Source organism: Bacillus rossius, chromosome 12 (genome assembly GCF_032445375.1).
Source record: "Bacillus rossius redtenbacheri isolate Brsri chromosome 12, Brsri_v3, whole genome shotgun sequence".
NCBI lineage: Eukaryota > Metazoa > Arthropoda > Insecta > Phasmatodea > Bacillidae > Bacillus > Bacillus rossius.
In genome coordinates, this window is record NC_086339.1 from 8111907 (window position 1) to 8131899 (window position 19993).

Here is a 19993-nt window from a genome sequence, read left to right on the forward strand (position 1 = left end):
AAAGGCATTATATGTAAAAAAAAAAAAAAACGCGGGAAGCAGGGAGGTACTGTCGTCTGCATATTGTGTTATTTATGGTTGTGTTTACAATCGAAATTTGTTCCAATTCGGTTCTAGCAAAATGACTTAATTTAAGTAACGCAATGTTTGGTTGGATATGTTAATGTATGTAATAGTAAGTGAACATCCTTCCTTTTAAAAAAAATGGATGTTAAACAAGAATTAAAATTGAAAGGTAACTGTCATTTCTTGCAGTATATATATATTTATTTATTATGCTTTGAAAATACAATTTAAGGCATTGCCGGACATTGGGTTTTAAAGTTTCATATCTGGCTTTTTTTTATTATTTTTAACATGCTCTTATGATTACATCAAAAATAATGTAAGTGCGGTCTGGTCGGAGGGAAGTGGTGTCGACGGGCCCTGCAGGGTCGCATGACTGGGGCGGGTGCCGTGTGTTGCAGGAATGTTCGCGGAGTACGCGTGCAGCAAGCACAAGGAGGAGCTCGCGGCGATCCTCGACGCGGAGGACGAGATGCAGCACTACTCGCTCGAAGTCAAGTGAGAGTCTTCCTTTTCCACCCAAGAACTTGTGTGATTTTTTTAGACTCTTTTCATTCGTGCTTTTGGGCATGTATATTTAGTTCATTAGACAAGGTTTATAAAGATTGTGATGTATATACTATAATTAGACACTATAAACGTAAAATAAATCAACTTTAATGATTATGGAGGTGTAAACCATAGGACAAGATGCAGTATCGTTAACGAGCGAATTGGAATATCTCCTCCAAAATAAACCAACTGTCAACATCCGCCAAATTTCCCACGCGTGAAAAATCACAAAAAAGCATCTCTGATGATTAAACGTGGATGGTAGTGGTAGTAGGTATCATACACTCATTTGGTCCCTGGAACACTGCTCAGATCGCTGTATTAGACATATGACAGTTTGGCTGTGCACGGGATGTTAAAAAAACCTTTCGGCAGAAGTTTGCCTCAAAAGTTTCCTGGAGCGATTATTCCTTACACCTCAAATATGCACCCCCACCTCCCCCTCCCGAAGAGAAATATTACTACTGTGTGTGTGTTAGTTCGTAAAATGTTTGACATCCAGAATCGCCGAAGGGGTTTGTTCTACCCTGTAATAATGTAATAAAGCAGTGTTATCCTAGGGCCGTTGCCTGTCGCTCGAGACAGTGTGTGCAGGCAGGTGTGTGTCTGTGTGTGTGTGCGCACGCAGCTTCGTGACGCTGTACGAGACGAGCCCGGAGCTGGGGGACGGGATCCTGGCGAGCCCCAACGCCGTGCTGGCGCTGTGCGACGCGGCGCTCGTCCAGGCCCAGCGCCGCGTCCTGCCCGACCCCCCGCCCGCGCGCCCGCCCGTCAAGCTCAACGTCCACGCGCGCGTCACAGGTGCGTCCCTAACTGGTCGCCGCGCGGACTGTCTCTCTCGCATCTTGAACAGCTGCAAACCCATGCTATGTCCTAAAATAATTAAACTTTTGTTAATGCCATATGTTTGTTTGCTACAATTGAAACATTCTGAGTGTTATTAAATATTTGATGTTAAAAAATTAATGTGATTTCGAAAAGAAAAAAAAATTATCATTTTTTGTTACATGCTGCATTTAAAAATTAGCTCCTAAACATGGAAAAATATATATATATAAAATAAGTGGTATATATTTGTTACACTTTGAGGGCCATTAAAACTTGTTTATAATTTACTAAATCAATATGTCTGTTTAATTCAGTGAACAGTCTTTAACCCAATACTTACCAAACATGGTTATATCAGATTATTATTATTATTATTTTTTTTAAATATTTGTAACATGCTCCTTAAACAGCCAAGGGCTTTAGCGGTGGACATGACACATGCTGAAAGGACAAACAAGAGAAAACAAAAAGGGTCACTGTAAGTATGAGTACACTCCCCTCTGTCGGTACCAAGAGCCGGCAAGCACTACCTGAGGGGAATCCACAACAGGTAGGCACATCCGCACTTGGCCAACACACGCAAGGTGAGTGAGTCCCACACTTGCAGTGACATCAATATACTAGTTTTAACAGGAATACCAAACCAGTGTAACAATACTGAACAGGGATCACTGTACTGAAATGCAAACTGACAGTATGGATGAACTCTGAGCGGGCTAAGAATGCCGGCAGGGCAGTAATGCAACCTGGCCGCCGAGGTCAACATCAAAAAAAATCTGAACACGAGTCAGATCTATAGGTGCCAGATAGCAGAATGTGCCGAACCGTGGAATTCAGGTTTGGAGACACGTCGTTAGGGTGTTCGAGAAAAGCCCTCGGACCCCCCCATGAGCGGCGCATGTGGTCGGCAGGGCTGCCAACCTGCCCGGAGCTGCTGCGCACGATGTTCCCGCGCAGCGAGGACCTGGGCAGCTTCCTGCAGGTGTCGGGCACCGTGGTGCGCATCGTCACGCCCAAGATCCTGGAGTTCCGGCGCGAGTACGTCTGCTCCAAGTGCCGGCGCGCCTTCCAGGCACAGGTCCGTCGTCTGCCCCGCTCGTCTCTCTCTCTCTTTCTCTCTCTCTCTTTCTCTCTCTCTCTTTCTCTCTCTTTCTCTCTCTCTCTTTCTCTCTCTCTTTCTCTCTCTCTCTCTCTCTCTCTCTCTCTCACCTCCCCCGCGGATCCCCGCGCGCCTGTACCATGAACACTGTGCAGCCTCGGGACCGCATTCTCCCTCTGGTTTGCTGCCCAGTACATGTTTCCATTAATACCAATAGCTTTTACCCTGCACCCTACCATTAAAAACTTTATGAAATTTAATTTTTTTCGTTTACTTTTTTTCAAGGTAAGGTGAGATTTTTTTGACAGTTGCTGCAAGAAAAATTTTCAGACTTTTGACAGCTGAATATTTCGTGACTTAATTAACAAACCAAACACAGATTTGTGTGGTACATATGTTAATCATCAGTGTGTATACATGTAACATTAATAAAAATAACTAAACGTCTTCAGTATCTCTTCCACCCAGCCTCCTTATAAACATTTTCACACCTTGACAAATAGAATAGTGTTATAATAAAATTTTTACCCTTTTCTTGTGTATTGATTAGAGAGAAGGTGAGGCGTGGCCCTGGTAAATGGTATTGTCTGATGGGTGTAATGGTATTTTAGAGCAAGCTGTGTTGAACGTGTGTGAATGCATGCAGGCGAACTACGAGCAGTTCTACGTCATGACGCCGCCCACGAGTTGTCCGAACCCGGAGCCTTGCAAGGGCACGAACTTCAAGGCCGTGAAGACGATAGACCAGCAGAACTGCAAGGACTACCAGGAGATCCGAATACAGGTGACCCGTTATCCTGTTCCCAGTTCTCCTGTTCTTCCCAGTAGCTCAGTTGTCCAGTTTCCCAGTTCCCCTGTTCCCAATTTTTTTTCAGTTTTACAGTTTCCCTGTTTCAGTTTCTCTCAGTTCCAGATGTCCCCCATTCTCCTGTTCCTATGTAGCCCTGTTCTCCAGATTACCAGGTCCCCTGTTCCCAAGTTCGCCATTTCCCAAGTTTATCAGTTGCCCGGTTCCTCCATTTCCCAAATTCCCCCATTCTCCTGTTTCCCAGTTGCCCTGTTTTCCAGTTCCCCTGATTTCCATTTCCCCTATTTTCCATTTACCCAGTTCCCCTGTCCACAAAAAGTTCATCATTTCCTCTGTTCCCGGTTCCTCCATTTCCCGAATTCCCCCATTCTCCTGTTTCCCAGTTCCCCTGTTTTCCAGTTACCCTGTTTTCCAGTTACCCTGTTTTCCATTTCCCCGGTTTTCCAGTTCCCCTGTTTTCCATTTCCCCTGTTTTCCAGTTCCCTTGATTTCCATTTCCCCTATTTTCCATTTACCCAGTTCCCCTGTCCACAAAAAGTTCATCATTTCCTCTGTTCCCGGTTCCTCCATTTCCCGAATTCCCCCATTCTCCTGTTTCCCAGATGCCCTGTTAGCCAGTTCCCCTGTCCCCCAGTTAAATAGACTACATTCTGTAACCCTCGGGTTAACATTCTGTGCTGGCGACTACATGTGTGTGATGGGTGGTCGGACAGGAGCAAGTGACGAAGCTGAAAGTCGGCATGATCCCGCGGTCCATGTGGGTCACCCTGGAAGACGACCTCGTGGACTCGTGCAAGCCGGGTGACGACGTGCTGGTGTGGTGAGCATCGCCCTCTTGGTCCGGTTACGTTGGTGGAGGCCAGGCGTTACGTCAAGTAGCTGCCTCACTATCCCAGCAACACAGGCACTGCACGTGTAGAACTTGCATACTATGGGCGCGGTTACACGGGACCCTGAACTACTTCAGGTGAACATGTTTAAGTAAACACGTTTACAAACGCGAAAGTGTACGGTTACACGGTAGTTGCTGAAAAGTGTGTTCAGCTCTAAAACGATTTTCTACTGTCAACGAATGACTGTGTTGTTGATCTTCTCTATTTTGTATCCAGAAAATGTGGGATTTTCTCACTTGTATGGAATGGAATGTGTTTTCATATTGCTCAATATTTTTTTACAGATCGTGAATTCAAACAATATGCACAGTAAAATTTTTTTAACTTATTTTTTATTATTTTTTGAGTGAGAGTATCTATCTCAGTTTTAAGAAAATTAAGGTCAGGTTCGGTAAAATATTACTCGGAACTTGTACCATGAACACTTTCCATCTTGAATTTCTGCAAAGAACTGTTTATATTCTAAACAGCCAATCAAAGGCTAATGTAGAAGATATGTCAATCTGAACTACTATGCCAACCTGTTTAAGTTAAATGGGAAATGGCCTCGAACGAAACATGTTCAGACTGTGTGTAACCGCACTCACAGCTGAACATGTTCACCTGAAGTAGTTCAGACTCGCGTGTAACCGCGCCCTATTTCTGTGGAAACAGATTTCTTGAGGCAGCCAGTGACTTGAAATTTACCCTTTTTATAGAAGAATAACAATTTATGTAACACTATTCATTGTATGGTATTGTAATGCTGGAATTGCAGTAGCACAAAATAAACGCACCGCTAATAAAATAGTTTTCGAACCTGTCACCTTTTTTCATATCTTGTGACATCAGCACATTTGCGGGTGTGACGGACTTCCGGATTGAAAAGTTTTTTCTACTTCCATCGCGTCGCTGGCTATGTGTTACAGAAATGAGCATCAGAATTTGGTTTTTGAAATATGGTTAAACTAGTGCATCGGTAATACAGTTAGGTATATTTAGTTTATTTTGAGCTTTTATTTCCTTCTCCCACTTATAAATACAACTTAACATGGGATCAAATCACTTTTTCTGAAGGAAAGCTGGGAAACCCCTAATTTTTAAACAGGCTTTTGGGTCTAGGGATGCCAACATTTTTCCACATTTAACGATATATCAGTCTTTTGATATATTGTTTTAATGACATTGATACAGATAAAATACCGGCTTGAAAATACCAACATTTTCTATGTATTGTTAAAATGCCAAAATGTTTACCCTTATTTTACTTATTATAAAAATATAGTTTTAGTTCTTGATACATGTTAACTTTAATTATGTAAATCCTATCTTAAAACAGGTTTGGCTGTTACAAGTAAAAAAAAAAAATTCTACCTAATCATTTTTAGTTTTTAATTTTTTTTTATTATATGTTAGAGTTTACTTAAAAAAAGATTTTATTTTGGTATTATCGAAACGAAATGTGTATGTCAAAAAATATCTGCGGTAGAATATCGATACCTAAATAATTGATGTTTCGAACATAGTGTATTGAATATTTTTGATGTGGGTCCGCCCAGCGGCACAATAATTTAAGTTCTTGATACATGTTAACTGTAATAATGTAAATCCTATCTTAAAACAGGTTTTGGCTGTTACAAGTAAAAAAAAAAAAAAATTCTACCTGATCAGTTTTAGTTTTTATTTTTTTTTATTATGTGTTAGAGTTTACTTAAAAAAAAAAAATTATTTTTGTATTACTGAAACAAAATGTCTAGGTTAAAAAAAATATCTGCGGTTGAATATTGATACCTAAATGTTGATGTTTCGAACATGGGGTGTTCGATATTTTTGGTGTGGGCATGTACAGCGGCACGGTGATGCGGCGCTGGCGCCCCCTGGCGCCGGGCGGCCGCTGCGACATCGAGCTGGCGCTGAAGGCCAACCACGTGCAGGTGTGCAACGACCAGCGCGCGGGCGTGCTCCTGACGCAGGAGGCGCGCGACCAGTTCCGGCGCTTCTGGGACGCCCACGCCCGCGCGCCCCTTGTCGCCAGGGACCTCATCCTGGCCTCCCTCTGCCCGCAGGTGAGCGGGCACCCTCCCCGGAGCTGCCCGAAGGAGTCTTCGAGGGGGTCGCTGCGCATTGTTTCATCTTCATTTATTTATTCATTCATTTATTTATGCATTGGCGTAGCTGTGTTCATAAAGTTGTGGGGGGGACAAAATAATGATTTTGATGTCATGTAAACCCAATTCCCCTGTTACTAAGAGGGGGGGGGGGGGGGTGGTCCGGGGGTCCTCCACCGGAAAATTTTGGTTTTAAAAGTGCAAAATGGCGCTTTTTAAGCAGTTTTTGTATCTAGCCATTGAATGCATCGATGTTAAAGTTATTATTGTTTCTTTAAGATGAAATTTGATGAGTGAAGAAATTACAAATAAAGTTCGGCAGAATAATATTATAAAATAAAAATATCACGGTCTAGAAAGTTGAAGGGGACAGTCCCCTCCACCCAAAAAGTTCAGGGGGACACGTCCCCCCTGTCCTTCCAGGTTCCTACGCCCCTGGATTTATGCCAAGCCCAGTAACAGTTGTGAAAAACAGTTTATAGTGTGCACTGTAGACACACGAATAGACAAATACAAATAAATATATAAAAAACACTTGAACGACAGAAATACAAATACATTTTAGCCGGGCACGAACTTAGCTCAAACGTTACGTCAAATGTCAAATTATATATAAACTCGTCAAGCAGATAAACTTCTTAAGTGGGAAAAAATCTTTAAAAAAAAATTAATGACTGTACTTTTATGATGCAGCAAAGTGATGTGTCAAGTTATATTTCAGTCTTCTTGTTTTTAGGTACTGTGTGATTTTTGGTTACAATTTAAACGAGGAGTACAAAATTTTGTGAATTATATACTACTTAATCTAAATTACTTCAGTACCTTATATTTTTTAAAAAAAATTTTAGTATAAGTTCTTTATTACTATTACAACTGTGATTAAAAAAATTATTTCTTGTAGTAATGTGATTATGAAGGGGTTCAAGCTATCTTTGGGGTTAACCTAAATTTGGGCCAATAAGGTACGATATTAATACTCTAAAGATAATAATTAAATCATTTTTATTGCATGTCATTCACAATAGCTGTACAGTATACAACTGTTATGGGGAAAAAAGAAACTTAAATTCTTTTTTTAAGTATCTTAAATCATGAATTTTATGTTTATGATTAAAACCCCTATCAGTGTTCATTTTCATCATAATTGTGTATTGTGGTAAAACAAACCATTGCAACAAATGGAGATTAAAAAAATAGGGTTAGGATTGAAAAAAATAGTGTTAGGTTTTAAAAAAATTCATAACTTCCTCAGTAGGTAGACTATCAAATCCATTCCAGTTGTTTGTAAATTGTATAATTTTTATCTAAAAATTTTGTCTGAAATATTTTTTTTTTGACGTGACAACGTCTAATAAATCGATGAACGCTGGCTGCATGCACGTAATTGTCCCACTACGGATGTGTCCTGTTTACGCATGCGTGGCATCTCTCTGGTATGTTGCGGACGGTACAGAAAACTCGGCTATGGTTCGAGGTTATTGTTGTGCACCGCGCCACGGGAGTATATTCACAAGGAAATGGCGTTCTTACAAGTACGTATTATTTTAATTACTAGTGTAAATCAGTATATTTAAACAATGTTGTATGAGTATTGTTTTAGCTGTGTAACTAAATATTTATTGCTGGTATGATACTTTTCACGCTTTAGTTTGACATTGGTAATTATTTGTCATGAGTTATTATTTGATCAACTAAATCACACACCGTATTATAGTTATGAGCCCACGAGCGTGTAAATATTTCGAGTCCAACAGAGAATATGCTAGTTAAAAGAAATTCAAACAAATATTGTGCGTGGAATATTATTAATCTATAACATCTGAAACAAAAATTTTAATATGGCGTCGTGGCTGTGCGATTAGCGACGCTGACTATCGATCAATAGGTTGACAGATCAAATCCCGGCGGCTGAAATTTTTTTTGTACTTGTAAAAATAAAAACGGCTCGCACGACACTTCAAAAGTAATAAATATATTTGAATTAATGAATGCAAATAAAAGTAAATTTATTATTAAATTGTACATTTCATTTCACTCCCTTGTATCCATACAAAATAGTGATAATGCAATAAAAATGATTCAATTTTATTCATAAAAGTATGCAGAGGTAGATTTTATCATACAAAAGATAGAAAAATTTAAAAAAAATTCTTCCTCAAAGAATACAGTATAATATTTTTAATGCCTAAATGGTTTGGTTGCAAAAACCTATTACGGCTCAGTCTCAGGCCGAATATAATATTTCCTTTTCTTCTGGATCAATCATTTCATCAATGTTTTGTTATGACGTTATCACGTTAAACTATCGTCCGTAAACCGACTTTACAGACAACCAATTTTTTTTTTTTTTTTTTTTTTTAAATGAACCACTGCTTCAAGAGGTAATTAAAAATAAATTCATACTTGCTTACTATCAAATATGTTCAAATCTATTTTAATTTTTAAACCATGTTAATGTTTTCGTAAGTCTTGGTCCAAAGCAAATTTTTGCAAGAGATAAAAAATAGTTTTTGAAGGTAAAAAAAATCCACTGCTACCTCAGTAGGCATAATATGAAAAATTGTTTTAAAACATTCAACCATGTTCGCTGCACGGAATATCAGAACTACTTTTTTTTTTAATCCTTTCCCTAGAAGATATTCTGCTTACACTCCTGATCATACCATAGGCCTTACAATGGCAGGTCCAAGGGGGGGCACACCAGGGGAAAGTGCCCCCCCCCCCCCCCCCCCCCCCCCCGAAAAACCAGTTGTCTGCTACATTAATATTGCCGACATAAATGATTGTTTCTGAAGCCAATAAAATATTTTTATATATAATTAATGAATTTCTTGTAGAATCATAAAATCTGGTGGTTGGATGTTATGTGTAAGAGAGAGTAGATTAAATACAAATTTTGGTAATTTCAAGACATTTTTTTTCTCTGGCTACTCTGAAATCCTAGAGTGCCCCCCTCCGAGGTGAACCTCTGGATCCGCCACTGCGGCCTTAACTGTGATAATTTTTGTGAGAGTCGGTGAGGGGGTGGAAGGAGGTACTAGGCGGAGCTCCTTGCACAGGGGGGGTTATCGCATAGCGGCAGTGAGACTGTGAACCGCCGTGCCCCAGGTGAAGCTGGCCCTAGCGGCCATGCTCTCCTTGCACGGGGGTTGTCGCGTAGCGGCAGTGAGACGGTGAACCGCCGTGCCCCAGGTGTACGGGCTGTACCTGGTGAAGCTGGCGCTGGCGGCCGTGCTCTCCTTGCACGGGGGTTGTCGCGTAGCGGCAGTGAGACGGTGAACCGCCGTGCCCCAGGTGTACGGGCTGTACCTGGTGAAGCTGGCGCTGGCGGCCGTGCTGTGCGGGGGCGTGGCGCGCCAGGAGCAGTCCGGCTGCCGGCTGCGCGGCGAGGCACACCTGCTGCTGGTGGGGGACCCGGGCACCGCCAAGTCCCACCTGCTGCGCTGCGCGGCGCGCGTCTCCCCGCGCTCCGTGCTCACCACCGGCGTGGGCACCACCTCCGCGGGGCTCACCGTCACCGCCGTCCGGGTAACGTCACCCTCCGTCCTGTGAGGTTGCCGCAGGTGCAGGACAAGTCGGGGAATACGTTGAAAAGCCAGGGAAATCTCTAAATATTTCTGTAATACATATATATTTTTTTAACAGTAAAATCAAGCAGAAAATACCGCTTCCGCCAACATTTAGGCACCTCAAAAAATGTTAATACACTTAATGTCACATCATGTTTTTTTTCCCCCTCTGTTAGTGAAATCCTGGGGTTTTTTTTACAGTAAACATGTGTTTACATACTACATGTTTGATAGCCTACATTTAATAGGTTTTAGGTGAATTGATAGGAATTTTTTACTAGCACGTGTGCACATACAGCCTCTTCTTCCTCTGAAGGCAACGCCGAGTGGGCCGCATGGTTTTTTTGTGTTTGGGAGATCAAGGAAACGTGTGTCATTTCAGATCTGGAAAACCTGGAAAAAGCCAGGGAATTCTGGCGTTCCAAGGTTGTGGCAACCCTGGTTCTCTCAGCCGTGTGCCCGCCCAGTGGTCTCGGGCCCGCCCGGAGAGGGTGCATTCTGTCCTGGGACCCAGTCAGGAGACTCACGAGTTGAAGGAAATATTTTTTCAATGCTCCGGTCCCTCCCCGACTGTGCGACCCGCGGCTTGCGACGGTCCGGGGGGGTCTGAGGGTTGCGTGGGGTCGGGTCCGGCAGGAGAACGGGGAGTGGCAGCTGGAGGCCGGGGCGCTGGTGCTCTCCGACGGGGGCATGTGCTGCATCGACGAGTTCAACTCGATCCGGGAGCACGACCGCGCCAGCATCCACGAGGCCATGGAGCAACAGACCATCAGCGTCGCCAAGGTAACACGCTCCCTCAGGGGTCGGTCCTCCACGTCAAACTCATTAATAAAGGTTTCAGGTGAAGTGTTGAGATGGAGCACCGGTGGAATTTATTGGTGGTGGAAGGAGGTGGTAGTATTTCCGGGAAACTCAAATGCTTCAGGGCATCTTTCACCACGTTTCACACTTGCAAAAAAATTTGGGTTTTACTCCCACTGGGAATCCTTGGTGGACAACGTTTAGGCTTGTGCGGAAATTGTGGCAATGCCCGGAATGGTTTCCCACCAACACATCCGCTCGCCACAAAAGTTCACTCCTTATGAAAACAGCAGAGTTTAATAACAACTCTTTACCTAACTTTAAAAAATGTAACATATTTACCCGCATATGGGTAGCACATTTTATGACAAATTTTTGTTTTTCATGCATGTAGTGCGATCCTTATGTGAGTATTGTGGAAATGAATTGACTACAAAAATTCTTTCTTAATTTTCCCTCCTTAATGAAAGTTTACAGAACTATGAAATGGATATTCAATTTAAATATTAAATATTTGGTAATTGGTAAACTTGTCATAAACTTTTAGAGGTAGTCTTGTATTCACGGTGTTGTATGTTCTAAGTCGTCTAGTGATTTCTATTGCTGATGAAGAGTATTTACTTTATTCGTTGTTAGGAATCCCAATATCACACATGTTTAAGTGGCGAAAAAATTGGAAATAGGCATTCCCACTCTAAGCATCATCGTCACGAGTCGTGAGACAATTTTACAGAAATTTGGGATTGTGTCTTTAAAAACGAAAAAAAATAAAGCTGGACGCAATACGAAGTTGAAAAAATTGTTGGCTTGGTTAAGCAAAATCAAGCATCGAGTGTACTGATCAGTGGTATCAACATAAAATTTGTCTACATAGCTCGATGAGTCCAATTGGTAGAAAGTTCAAACAATGACAAGTTCTAAATTGATATTTCCTGCTTATAACATTTTCCTTCTTTCCTTACGCCCCCTTGAAAAAAGGTAATGACAGGGTTGTACTGTAGTGCATGTCTGCAGGCGGGGCTGGTGTGCAAGCTGAACACTCGCTGCACCATCGTGGCGGCCACCAACCCCAAGGGCCACTACGACCCTCAGCAGCCCATGAGCGCCAACGTGGCGTTGGCCAGCCCGCTGCTGAGCCGCTTCGACCTGGTGCTGGTGCTGGTCGACTCCTGCAGCGAGGACTGGGACAGGTGGGAGAGCTCTCCTCCTCCTCCTCCTCCTACTCCTTCTCCTACTACTCTTCCTACTCCTCTTCCTCCTACTCCTACTCCTCTTCCTCCTCCTACTCCTCTTCCTCCTCCTACTCCTCCTCCTCTTACTCCTACTACTCCTCCTCTTACTCCTACTACTCTTCCTCCTCCTACTACTCTTCCTCCTACTCCTCCTCCTCCTCCTCCTACTCCTCTTACTCCTCCTACTCCTCTAACTCCTCCTACTCCTCTTACTCCTCCTACTCCTCTTACTCCTCCTACTCTTCTTCCTCCTCCTACTCCTCTTCCTCCTCTTCCTCCTACTCCTCACACTAATCTTCCTCCTACTCCTCATACTAATCTTCCTCCTCCTACTCCTCTTCCTCCTACTCCTGCTTCTTCTCTTACTCCTCATCCTACTACTGCTTCTGCTACTACTACTCCTACTACTACTACCCCTCCTCCTCTTACTCCTCTTCCTCCTCCTACTCCTCTTACTCCTCCTACTCCTCTTACTCCTCCTACTCCTCTTACTCCTCCTGCTCCTCCTCCTCCTCCTCCTCCTCCTCCTCCTACTCTTCTTATGACGTGATGCTACCACACCCGCTCGTGAGGAGGACAAAGGGGTGAGTGTCGGTGTTGCCAGGCTCGTGTCGGGGTTCATCCTGAAGGGCAGGAACCCCCTGAAGGAGTTCGGGAACCTGTCGCGCGGGGAGGGGTCCCTGTGGAGCCTGGACCAGCTGCAGATGTACTTCGGCCTGGTGAGGTCGGTGGCGCCCGCGTTCTCGGCCGATGCCAACGCCACGCTGCGCGCCTACTACCAGGTGCAGCGGCGCGCAGACAACAGGAACGCTGCGCGCACCACGGTGCGACTCCTCGAGAGTCTCATCAGGTAACCACCCCGCTGTCAGGGTTCATTTGCATCCTTCATTTCTTTAAAAAAGTACTCCCATCATATATTGCTGAAGGGCCCTTAAATGTCCTCATATTAAACTACGAACCCTTCAAAAGTCCTTATTTATGCCAGTCACATAAAAAAAACACATTGTACTGTGTGGAGTTGATTATTTGGTTTTGGGCTCTGCCAGAAAGTAGTGTTTCACAGTTCTGTTCAGGTAATAGCTACTAAAAATATATTTTTTGTGCGCACGTTTCGTATTTCGGTTGCGAAACAGAACATTTTCTTGACTTTAATTGCATCGGAAACCAATGTTTCATGAAAACGTTGCATTAAAAATTCAGCCTTTGAAATTTTGCTCTTCATCGTGCCCGAAGAAGTTTCACCGGGTAACTTGAAAGGTTGGAGCAGTTCCCGACAGTTGGAGAGCAACAGTGGCACGGAGTCGAGTGCGTGGCAGGTTGTCACAGGCCCACGCCCGCCTCATGTTCCGGGAGCACGTGGCGGTGCAGGATGCAGTCGTCGCGATCCTGCTCGTCGAGTCGTCCATGCTGGGGTCGGCGCTGCTGGGGGGTGCCGACATCCTGCACACGGCGTTCCCCGACGACCCCGAGGAGGAGTACCAGCGCCAAGGTGAGCGTCGCCATGGGGCGAAGGCAGGGGGGGGGGGGGGGGGGGGGGTTAGGGGTTCACCCCCCCCCCCCCCTTAGCACCAAATCTTTAATTAATTTCTTATTCATCACTCAAACATAATTTCATATTAAAATTAATAAAAAATTTTACTATTACAATATTTAAATTTTGAGTACCGAAAACTGCTAAAATAGCACTATTTTACACCTTAAAATCAAAATTTTACCGGTTTATTACGGGAGGGGGGAGGTATGGCATGCTTCTGAACACCCCCCCATACACAAATCCTGGCTACGCCACTGAGCGTCGCCCTGCCGGCTGTCCTTGTGTCGTTCTGGAAACACACCACTTTTCTCTTGTGTTTCTGTCCATAACATATAGAAGCAAGATTGCTTGCTAGATAGCGATATAACCTAAAAAAAAAAATGCGAAGTTAAGTCATAAACCGCCAAATGCCTGGATGGAAGTCGATACACCGTCAAACACAGAAATGAAAGTCAAGTAACACTGAAGTGCCGCGAAATTCACCTACCTCGTTATAGCTATTAATATATGCAACTCATTTCATGAATCTTTAGTTGAGGTTTTCATATAAAAACATAAAATGTACTGTACAAAATAAAAAACATTTAGTTTTTATGTATCTATGATTTTTTTAAAGTAAAGTAAACTAAAACCGTCTATAGCTGATAACCATACAGTAATGGGTAAAGGCCTTTAGAGAAACATCACAAAAAATGTACGCGTATAAAGATTTTGGACCTTTACCGTTAAATATTGATTTTTTGATTATTGAATGTTTTAGTTGCAGATTTTTGTTTTAACTGACTGTCATCAAAATATGTAGGAGTAATGTAAAATGTACTCATTTGAAGTGTCTTACCACGAATTGTTCAAATTTTCTTATTATTTCATGTTTTTTAATTTTTAATGACTATATAGATGAAAAATGCTATTTCAATGGCAAAATGTGCTTTTTTGTAACATCATCAAATCTTGGCTCCAAAAAAAAGCATTCAGTGGATCTTATGACAGCCATATTGTGAAGAGCAATTCTCTGGTCATTGCCTTGCAATAGTGCGGTTTGTTGGGATTCACTTTTGCTAGCACATGATTCATCTGATCTTCCTATACCTTTGATTCACATAGGTACCTTTGTAATCACCTTGCTGTATGCTGAAGCTATAAACTATAAAGCCAAGGTTTCATCATAAGAAACGAGGTTTTATGGTTATATTTTTATTTCAATTTGATTTTTATAACAGAAATTATTTTATTTTTATAAATACTGTTTTGTAATACTTACTCCACCATACAGTGTTTTTATATGCTGCATTTTTACGATAAAATAATTTGTAATAAATTGGGGCTTAAACAGATGCATTCAGAGCAATAAAAATATATTGGAGATCATTTGTGGTTTAAAAGTGATTCAATATGAGATGCACACAAGACAAATTAAATTAATTTTTCTGATCCATGCACTGTGGTACAATTTTTTCCCGAAAATAATGACATTCCTTGAACTTCAAGCATTAAAAAGCATGCAATTCTTAAATGCTGTTTAATTCCATGATATGACTTGCATTTCGATGTTTGGTGTTTTATTGACTTTCTTTTGGTTGTTATTTTGGTTTTATCGCAAGTCCCCATTTAATATAGTTCCTATTCATAACGTATAGACCATTTCCCTGGAGACGGGATATGCCAGGTTTGTATTCCCAGTGATCCGGAATGCAGCAGTGAAGCTGGTAGAGATGTTTCTGTTTTTTTTTCCTAAACAGTACCCCACTTATCATTCTGATACGTCCCCGTCCTCCCTTCATCTCGTGTCTTCGTTCCGCCAAGCTTATACCGAGAGCGACAGGTCTGCCTCTCTGGCGGGGCGGTTGGCTGCAGTGACAAGTTGTGTCTCGCTGGTTGGTGCCGGGGCCGCAGTGGTCGAGTTGTCGGATCACTGCCTCCCGGCCAGGCAGTCCGGGTTCGATTCCTGACTGGGTTGGACCAGGACATCACGCAATTTGGAAATGCCACAAAGTCTGCAGGCATTCATTCACAACTCCTTTCATATCACTTCACCTCTAATGATCTGTAATGACTTCCACTTCAGTGGCACGTGAAACTCCAGTCAATGCTTTCATTCATTCATTCATTTGTTAATGCTGACATGAAATGAATTTAAGGAGAAAATACTATTTTAATTTCAGTAATTTCACGTACATTTACTTTAATTATAATGTTTCCTTTTTTTTTATTATCAGGCTTATATTCTCTTTTTTTTTTCATTTTTCCATGCATTTTTTTTTTTTTAGTGAAAATCAAGCATCTAAGACACTTAGTTGTTCTTTATTAACTTTTTGTATGTAATTCATGATTTATTTGTGGAGTAACTAATTAATGAATTTATTTTTCCCTACAGTGAAAATAGTTCTTGGAAAACTGCAGTTGTTTTCTATCTTGGAAGATGAACTGTTGAGATTGAAACACTTAAACATGCCCGAGACACCCCCGGGGAGTAACGTGAAGGCGACGGATGTAGTTGCGTCGCATCACGACGAAGAGGTCAGTTACTCTCCGAGAGACGGGGCCCTTGGGTCGGATGCGCCAGAGCGCGAATGTAACGTGCCCGGAGGCAGCGTGGACCAGACGGTGGCTGCCTCGTCGACGTCGGACCGGCTGAAGGACCTGCTGTCCAGCATCCGCCAGAAGAGGGACAGGACGGGCTGCGAAGTGGCGGAGCGACAGAGACCCTACGCCAAGAAGGCAGCTGCCAGGAAGAAGGAGAAACAGCGTGACGACTCGTTCGGCCAGAACGGCACGGTCACGGAGACACCTGAGCCAGCGGGCACCACCGGAGACGAGTCTCTCGACGACTGCGCTGTCAAAAGTGTGGCGAAAGCCCGCAAAAACAGCAAAAAACCCAGGAAGAGCGATAAGGAATCAGGGGACCGCGATACGTCGCCCGCAGCCGACGTGTTGCCTGCGACTAAACGAAAAAAGACTCCTAAAAGGAAAACAAAGAAATGCACGAGCGAAGACAGCAACACCGGCACAAAGCAAAAGAAGACGAGTATTTGGTCGGATGTGAGAACCAATGGCCTTGACTCTGCGGCAGTTAACGGCAGTGGCGATGTGATGGGCCACATAGCTGCTCTGAGGAAGAATTTTTCATTTGGCAAAGATAAAAAGTCTATTTCTGAGCTGAACACTTCGCGTGACAGTTTGGCCGCAGAACATGACACGGCAGAGAAGTCCACGGGCGGTCGGCCAGGACATTCCGACTCCATCGCAATGGTCAGCATGGCTTCCGAGGCTACGGCATCAGGAGAAGGTGATGTGCGGAAAACAAACGTCAAACTGTCTACCAGCACTGTGTCTAAACTGCATACGTTTCGAATGAACTGTGAAGCACCATCACCGTCGATTCAGCAGGTAGAATCACCAGCAAACTGTTATAAACGTGATCTCACTGCAGAGAATCCAAGTTTAAAAAAGCCTGTTTGTGGACCATCAAAATATGCATTCAGCTCTCAGATATTCAGCACAGCTGATGACGACGACATTGATTTCAATCTCTGAATTTTCGGGAAACTCCTTGTACGATCATGTTGAGATTAAAGGGTTGTGTGTTTTTTTAGAAGTGATTTATTGGTGGGTACAAGCTTATCCAAAATCATAATATGGTGTCATGCTCTTGTGGATATATCCACTTTAATTTCTCTCTTAAATGGCTGCTACGTGCAAATAATTTCCATTTAATTTTACTATACCACCTCCTTGTTACAAAAAGTGTATAGAGTGGAACATGTTGTTACAAAAAATTGATAATAGCAAAAGATGAGAAATTTACTATAACATACTTATGATGATATATTTTGATCTTTATTTGAGTAGTTAAATAGTGTGAATCATGCCTGGTGTATTAATTTATTTTTTACGTAAAAAAAAACTGATTAGCAATTAAAATTATTTTTGAAACTTTTATAAAATAAACATTGATTCAGTTGGATTTATAATAAGGCTTACAATTACTGAAATGAAAAAAAAAAATTCTACGCATTAAAAAAATTTCAAAGCATTTACGTGAAACTTAGTTTCAAGTATGTATATTGTAATGATGTTTCATGTTTTTAGTTATAAACTACATGCTAAATTAATTAAATTTATTACATTTGGGATGTGAAGAACCAAATTTTCATGATCTGGGTTAAGTTTTGTTCAATTTATGTTTTGTTTTATTTTATTAATTAACTTGCATATAGGTGATACAAGGTGTATTAACTTTCATTTCAGTGTTATTTGTTGTATTGTCACTTTTCAGTGTGCTCTTTTTTTTTCAGTTTAATTTCATATCCCTATAAAAACTTGTCGCTATTTATAAGCAAAAGAGACAATTTTATTTGCCAGAGTTTTCCTGCAATATATAAATGATAATTGCTACTTTTTGTTTTTGCAGATCAATGTATAATTATTTAACATATTTTATTTGATATAGTGAAGCTTTATTTTGAACATAGTTAAAACAAGTGTGAAATTAAATGTGTATAGCTTTGTCATTTACTCCTATTATGTATTTCACGTTAAAATAATTTATTTCTCATATTGCCTTTTTTGAAAATTACTTTAATGTGCTGCATACAAGTTCAATTAACAGTGACAGAATTATAAAGATTTAATTTTTCATAATATTTTTTGTAGTTATTTTCATGTAGTAAAATTAGATAATTAAGTCCATAGACTCATAATTTTTACTTTGAATAAATTTTTATGACCTTATCTTTAGTCATGGAGTTAGGTAATCTCAAATTTTGATGTCTAAAAAGTTTTCAATGTAGTATTTTTATTTACCTTTACTTGTTAATTAATTGTGATTAAAATTTATCTGTCTGTATTTGTGAATGGTAAAAATTATCAATAAATTTGTGTATCACAAAAATAATTTCTGTTAGCATTTTGAATTAAGTATTATTTAACTTAAGGAAAATTTGTTGGTGAAAACATTTCATAAAATTTTGTGAACACATTACAAATATCATTATTTTTTTATCCTTCTGGTAAATATTACATTATCATAATTGGGCTGCAGTTTTAAATGTATCACATTTTTGTATATGTAATTATTGATCTTATATCAAATTATACATCTGATTTTAAATATGTAGTCTAGACGAGAGTAAATTTTTCTTTGTGATGATGCCATCATATGTGGTGGTGGTGGTGGTGGTGGTGGTGATACCCTGTCAGTATTTCGTTTTTAAAAAAATAAACTGACATATTTCTACTTTACCATACACATACTATGTTCAGCTGAAAATTTTAACTGCGGTACTAAAGACATGTCGAAAATGACTTGGAAATCGAAGATGGCGGGTGTTTAAATTAGGTATCTGTGAAAAAAATTTTAAATCAGATATATTATTTTTCTCTAATTTTGAATCTTTTTTCTAATCAAATTTAAACATAGTGGTTTATATAATATATATTGTATATATAAAATCACTGGAGTCCAATTACATTGAAAAGAAAAAAACATTCACTGAGTCAACCTAACAGAGATGTGTGTAGTTAACTGCAAAAAAATGCTTTATAAAAGCCTGGCAGTGCATTTTGGTAAAGGAGGTAATTTTTTTACTTGAAGGTTATTTTTTTTTTGTTCCACCTGATTAAATACATAAAGATACAGTATTTTTACTAGTTTCATTCATAACTAAAAATTGTGCTTATGTACTAGTTGCAGTAAACAAATCAAGATTTATGACAGTGAAGGTTTTTAGGATGTTTTGTTACAGAAGATTGCGACAGCCAGTAAATCTAAACTCCCACAGTCTTATTATAGTATCTGTTGTAACAAATATTTAAAATAATTATTCCTTCCAAATTGAAAAAAATATATATTCAATTGGAATTTTTCAAATGATTGTAAACTGCTTGATTAAATACCTCAACCTACAAGCTGTTAGGATGTAAAATTCTTTAATTGCAAACCATAAAATTAATCAATTTTTGAAATAATTTTATGAATTTTTTTTTCTAATATTAATTTTACCGAGTTAATTCAAGTTTTTAGTTAAATTTTTATTAATAGTATTAATAAAAGTTTTATATGCATGTAACTGTTTTCTATCAATGTAATATGTTGTTTGTGATGAATGACGAAACTAAACATATGAGCATTAGTAATTCGTCAAGTTGATTACACATTACTCATTATGTTTCTGCCTTTATTCTGGCTATTAAATGTGTTTAATTTAAAAAGTGTTAAACAAATCTATTTTAAAAAGCTATAGGTTTTTATTACAATTTCAGGCAACCCTTTGTAGATGCAGAATCAATGATGTACAATTGTAGTTAGGAGAGGAATAAGCTATAAATTAAATAAACATATTTTAAAAGGTAATTTTTTTTTTAAATACCTAGTATGATGGTACTATCACAAAAATTGTATTAATTTGCTAATAAACAAATTTTATATGTTGCTAAATTTCTAAAAATAGTGTATAGGAATTCTTCATGTTAAAAATTAACTAAGGTGTGATCCCATGCTTTATTGCTACCTCTAACACGTGGCA

General features: G+C 40.4%; 1 protein-coding gene across 2 annotated transcripts; it reads left to right on the plus strand.

The window, feature by feature from the left end:
* Positions 1-38: 38 nt before the first annotated feature.
* Positions 39-18363, plus strand: LOC134537464 (DNA helicase MCM9-like). 2 transcript variants are annotated; one of them, XM_063377923.1, is made up of 13 exons: positions 39-235; positions 468-564; positions 1247-1419; positions 2358-2524; positions 3192-3329; positions 4067-4173; positions 6075-6291; positions 9628-9861; positions 10539-10685; positions 11718-11893; positions 12540-12785; positions 13252-13424; positions 15844-18363. In XM_063377923.1, the coding sequence occupies exons 1-13, from the start codon at positions 205-207 to the stop codon at positions 17001-17003; spliced, it is 3066 nt and encodes a 1021-aa protein (XP_063233993.1). In that variant the 5' UTR covers positions 39-204; the 3' UTR covers positions 17004-18363. The 2 variants fall into 2 exon arrangements, with proteins under 2 accessions (XP_063233993.1, XP_063233994.1); XM_063377924.1 differs by having other exon boundaries at positions 45-235; positions 13262-13424; positions 15844-15934.
* The last annotated feature ends 1630 nt before the right edge of the window (positions 18364-19993 follow it).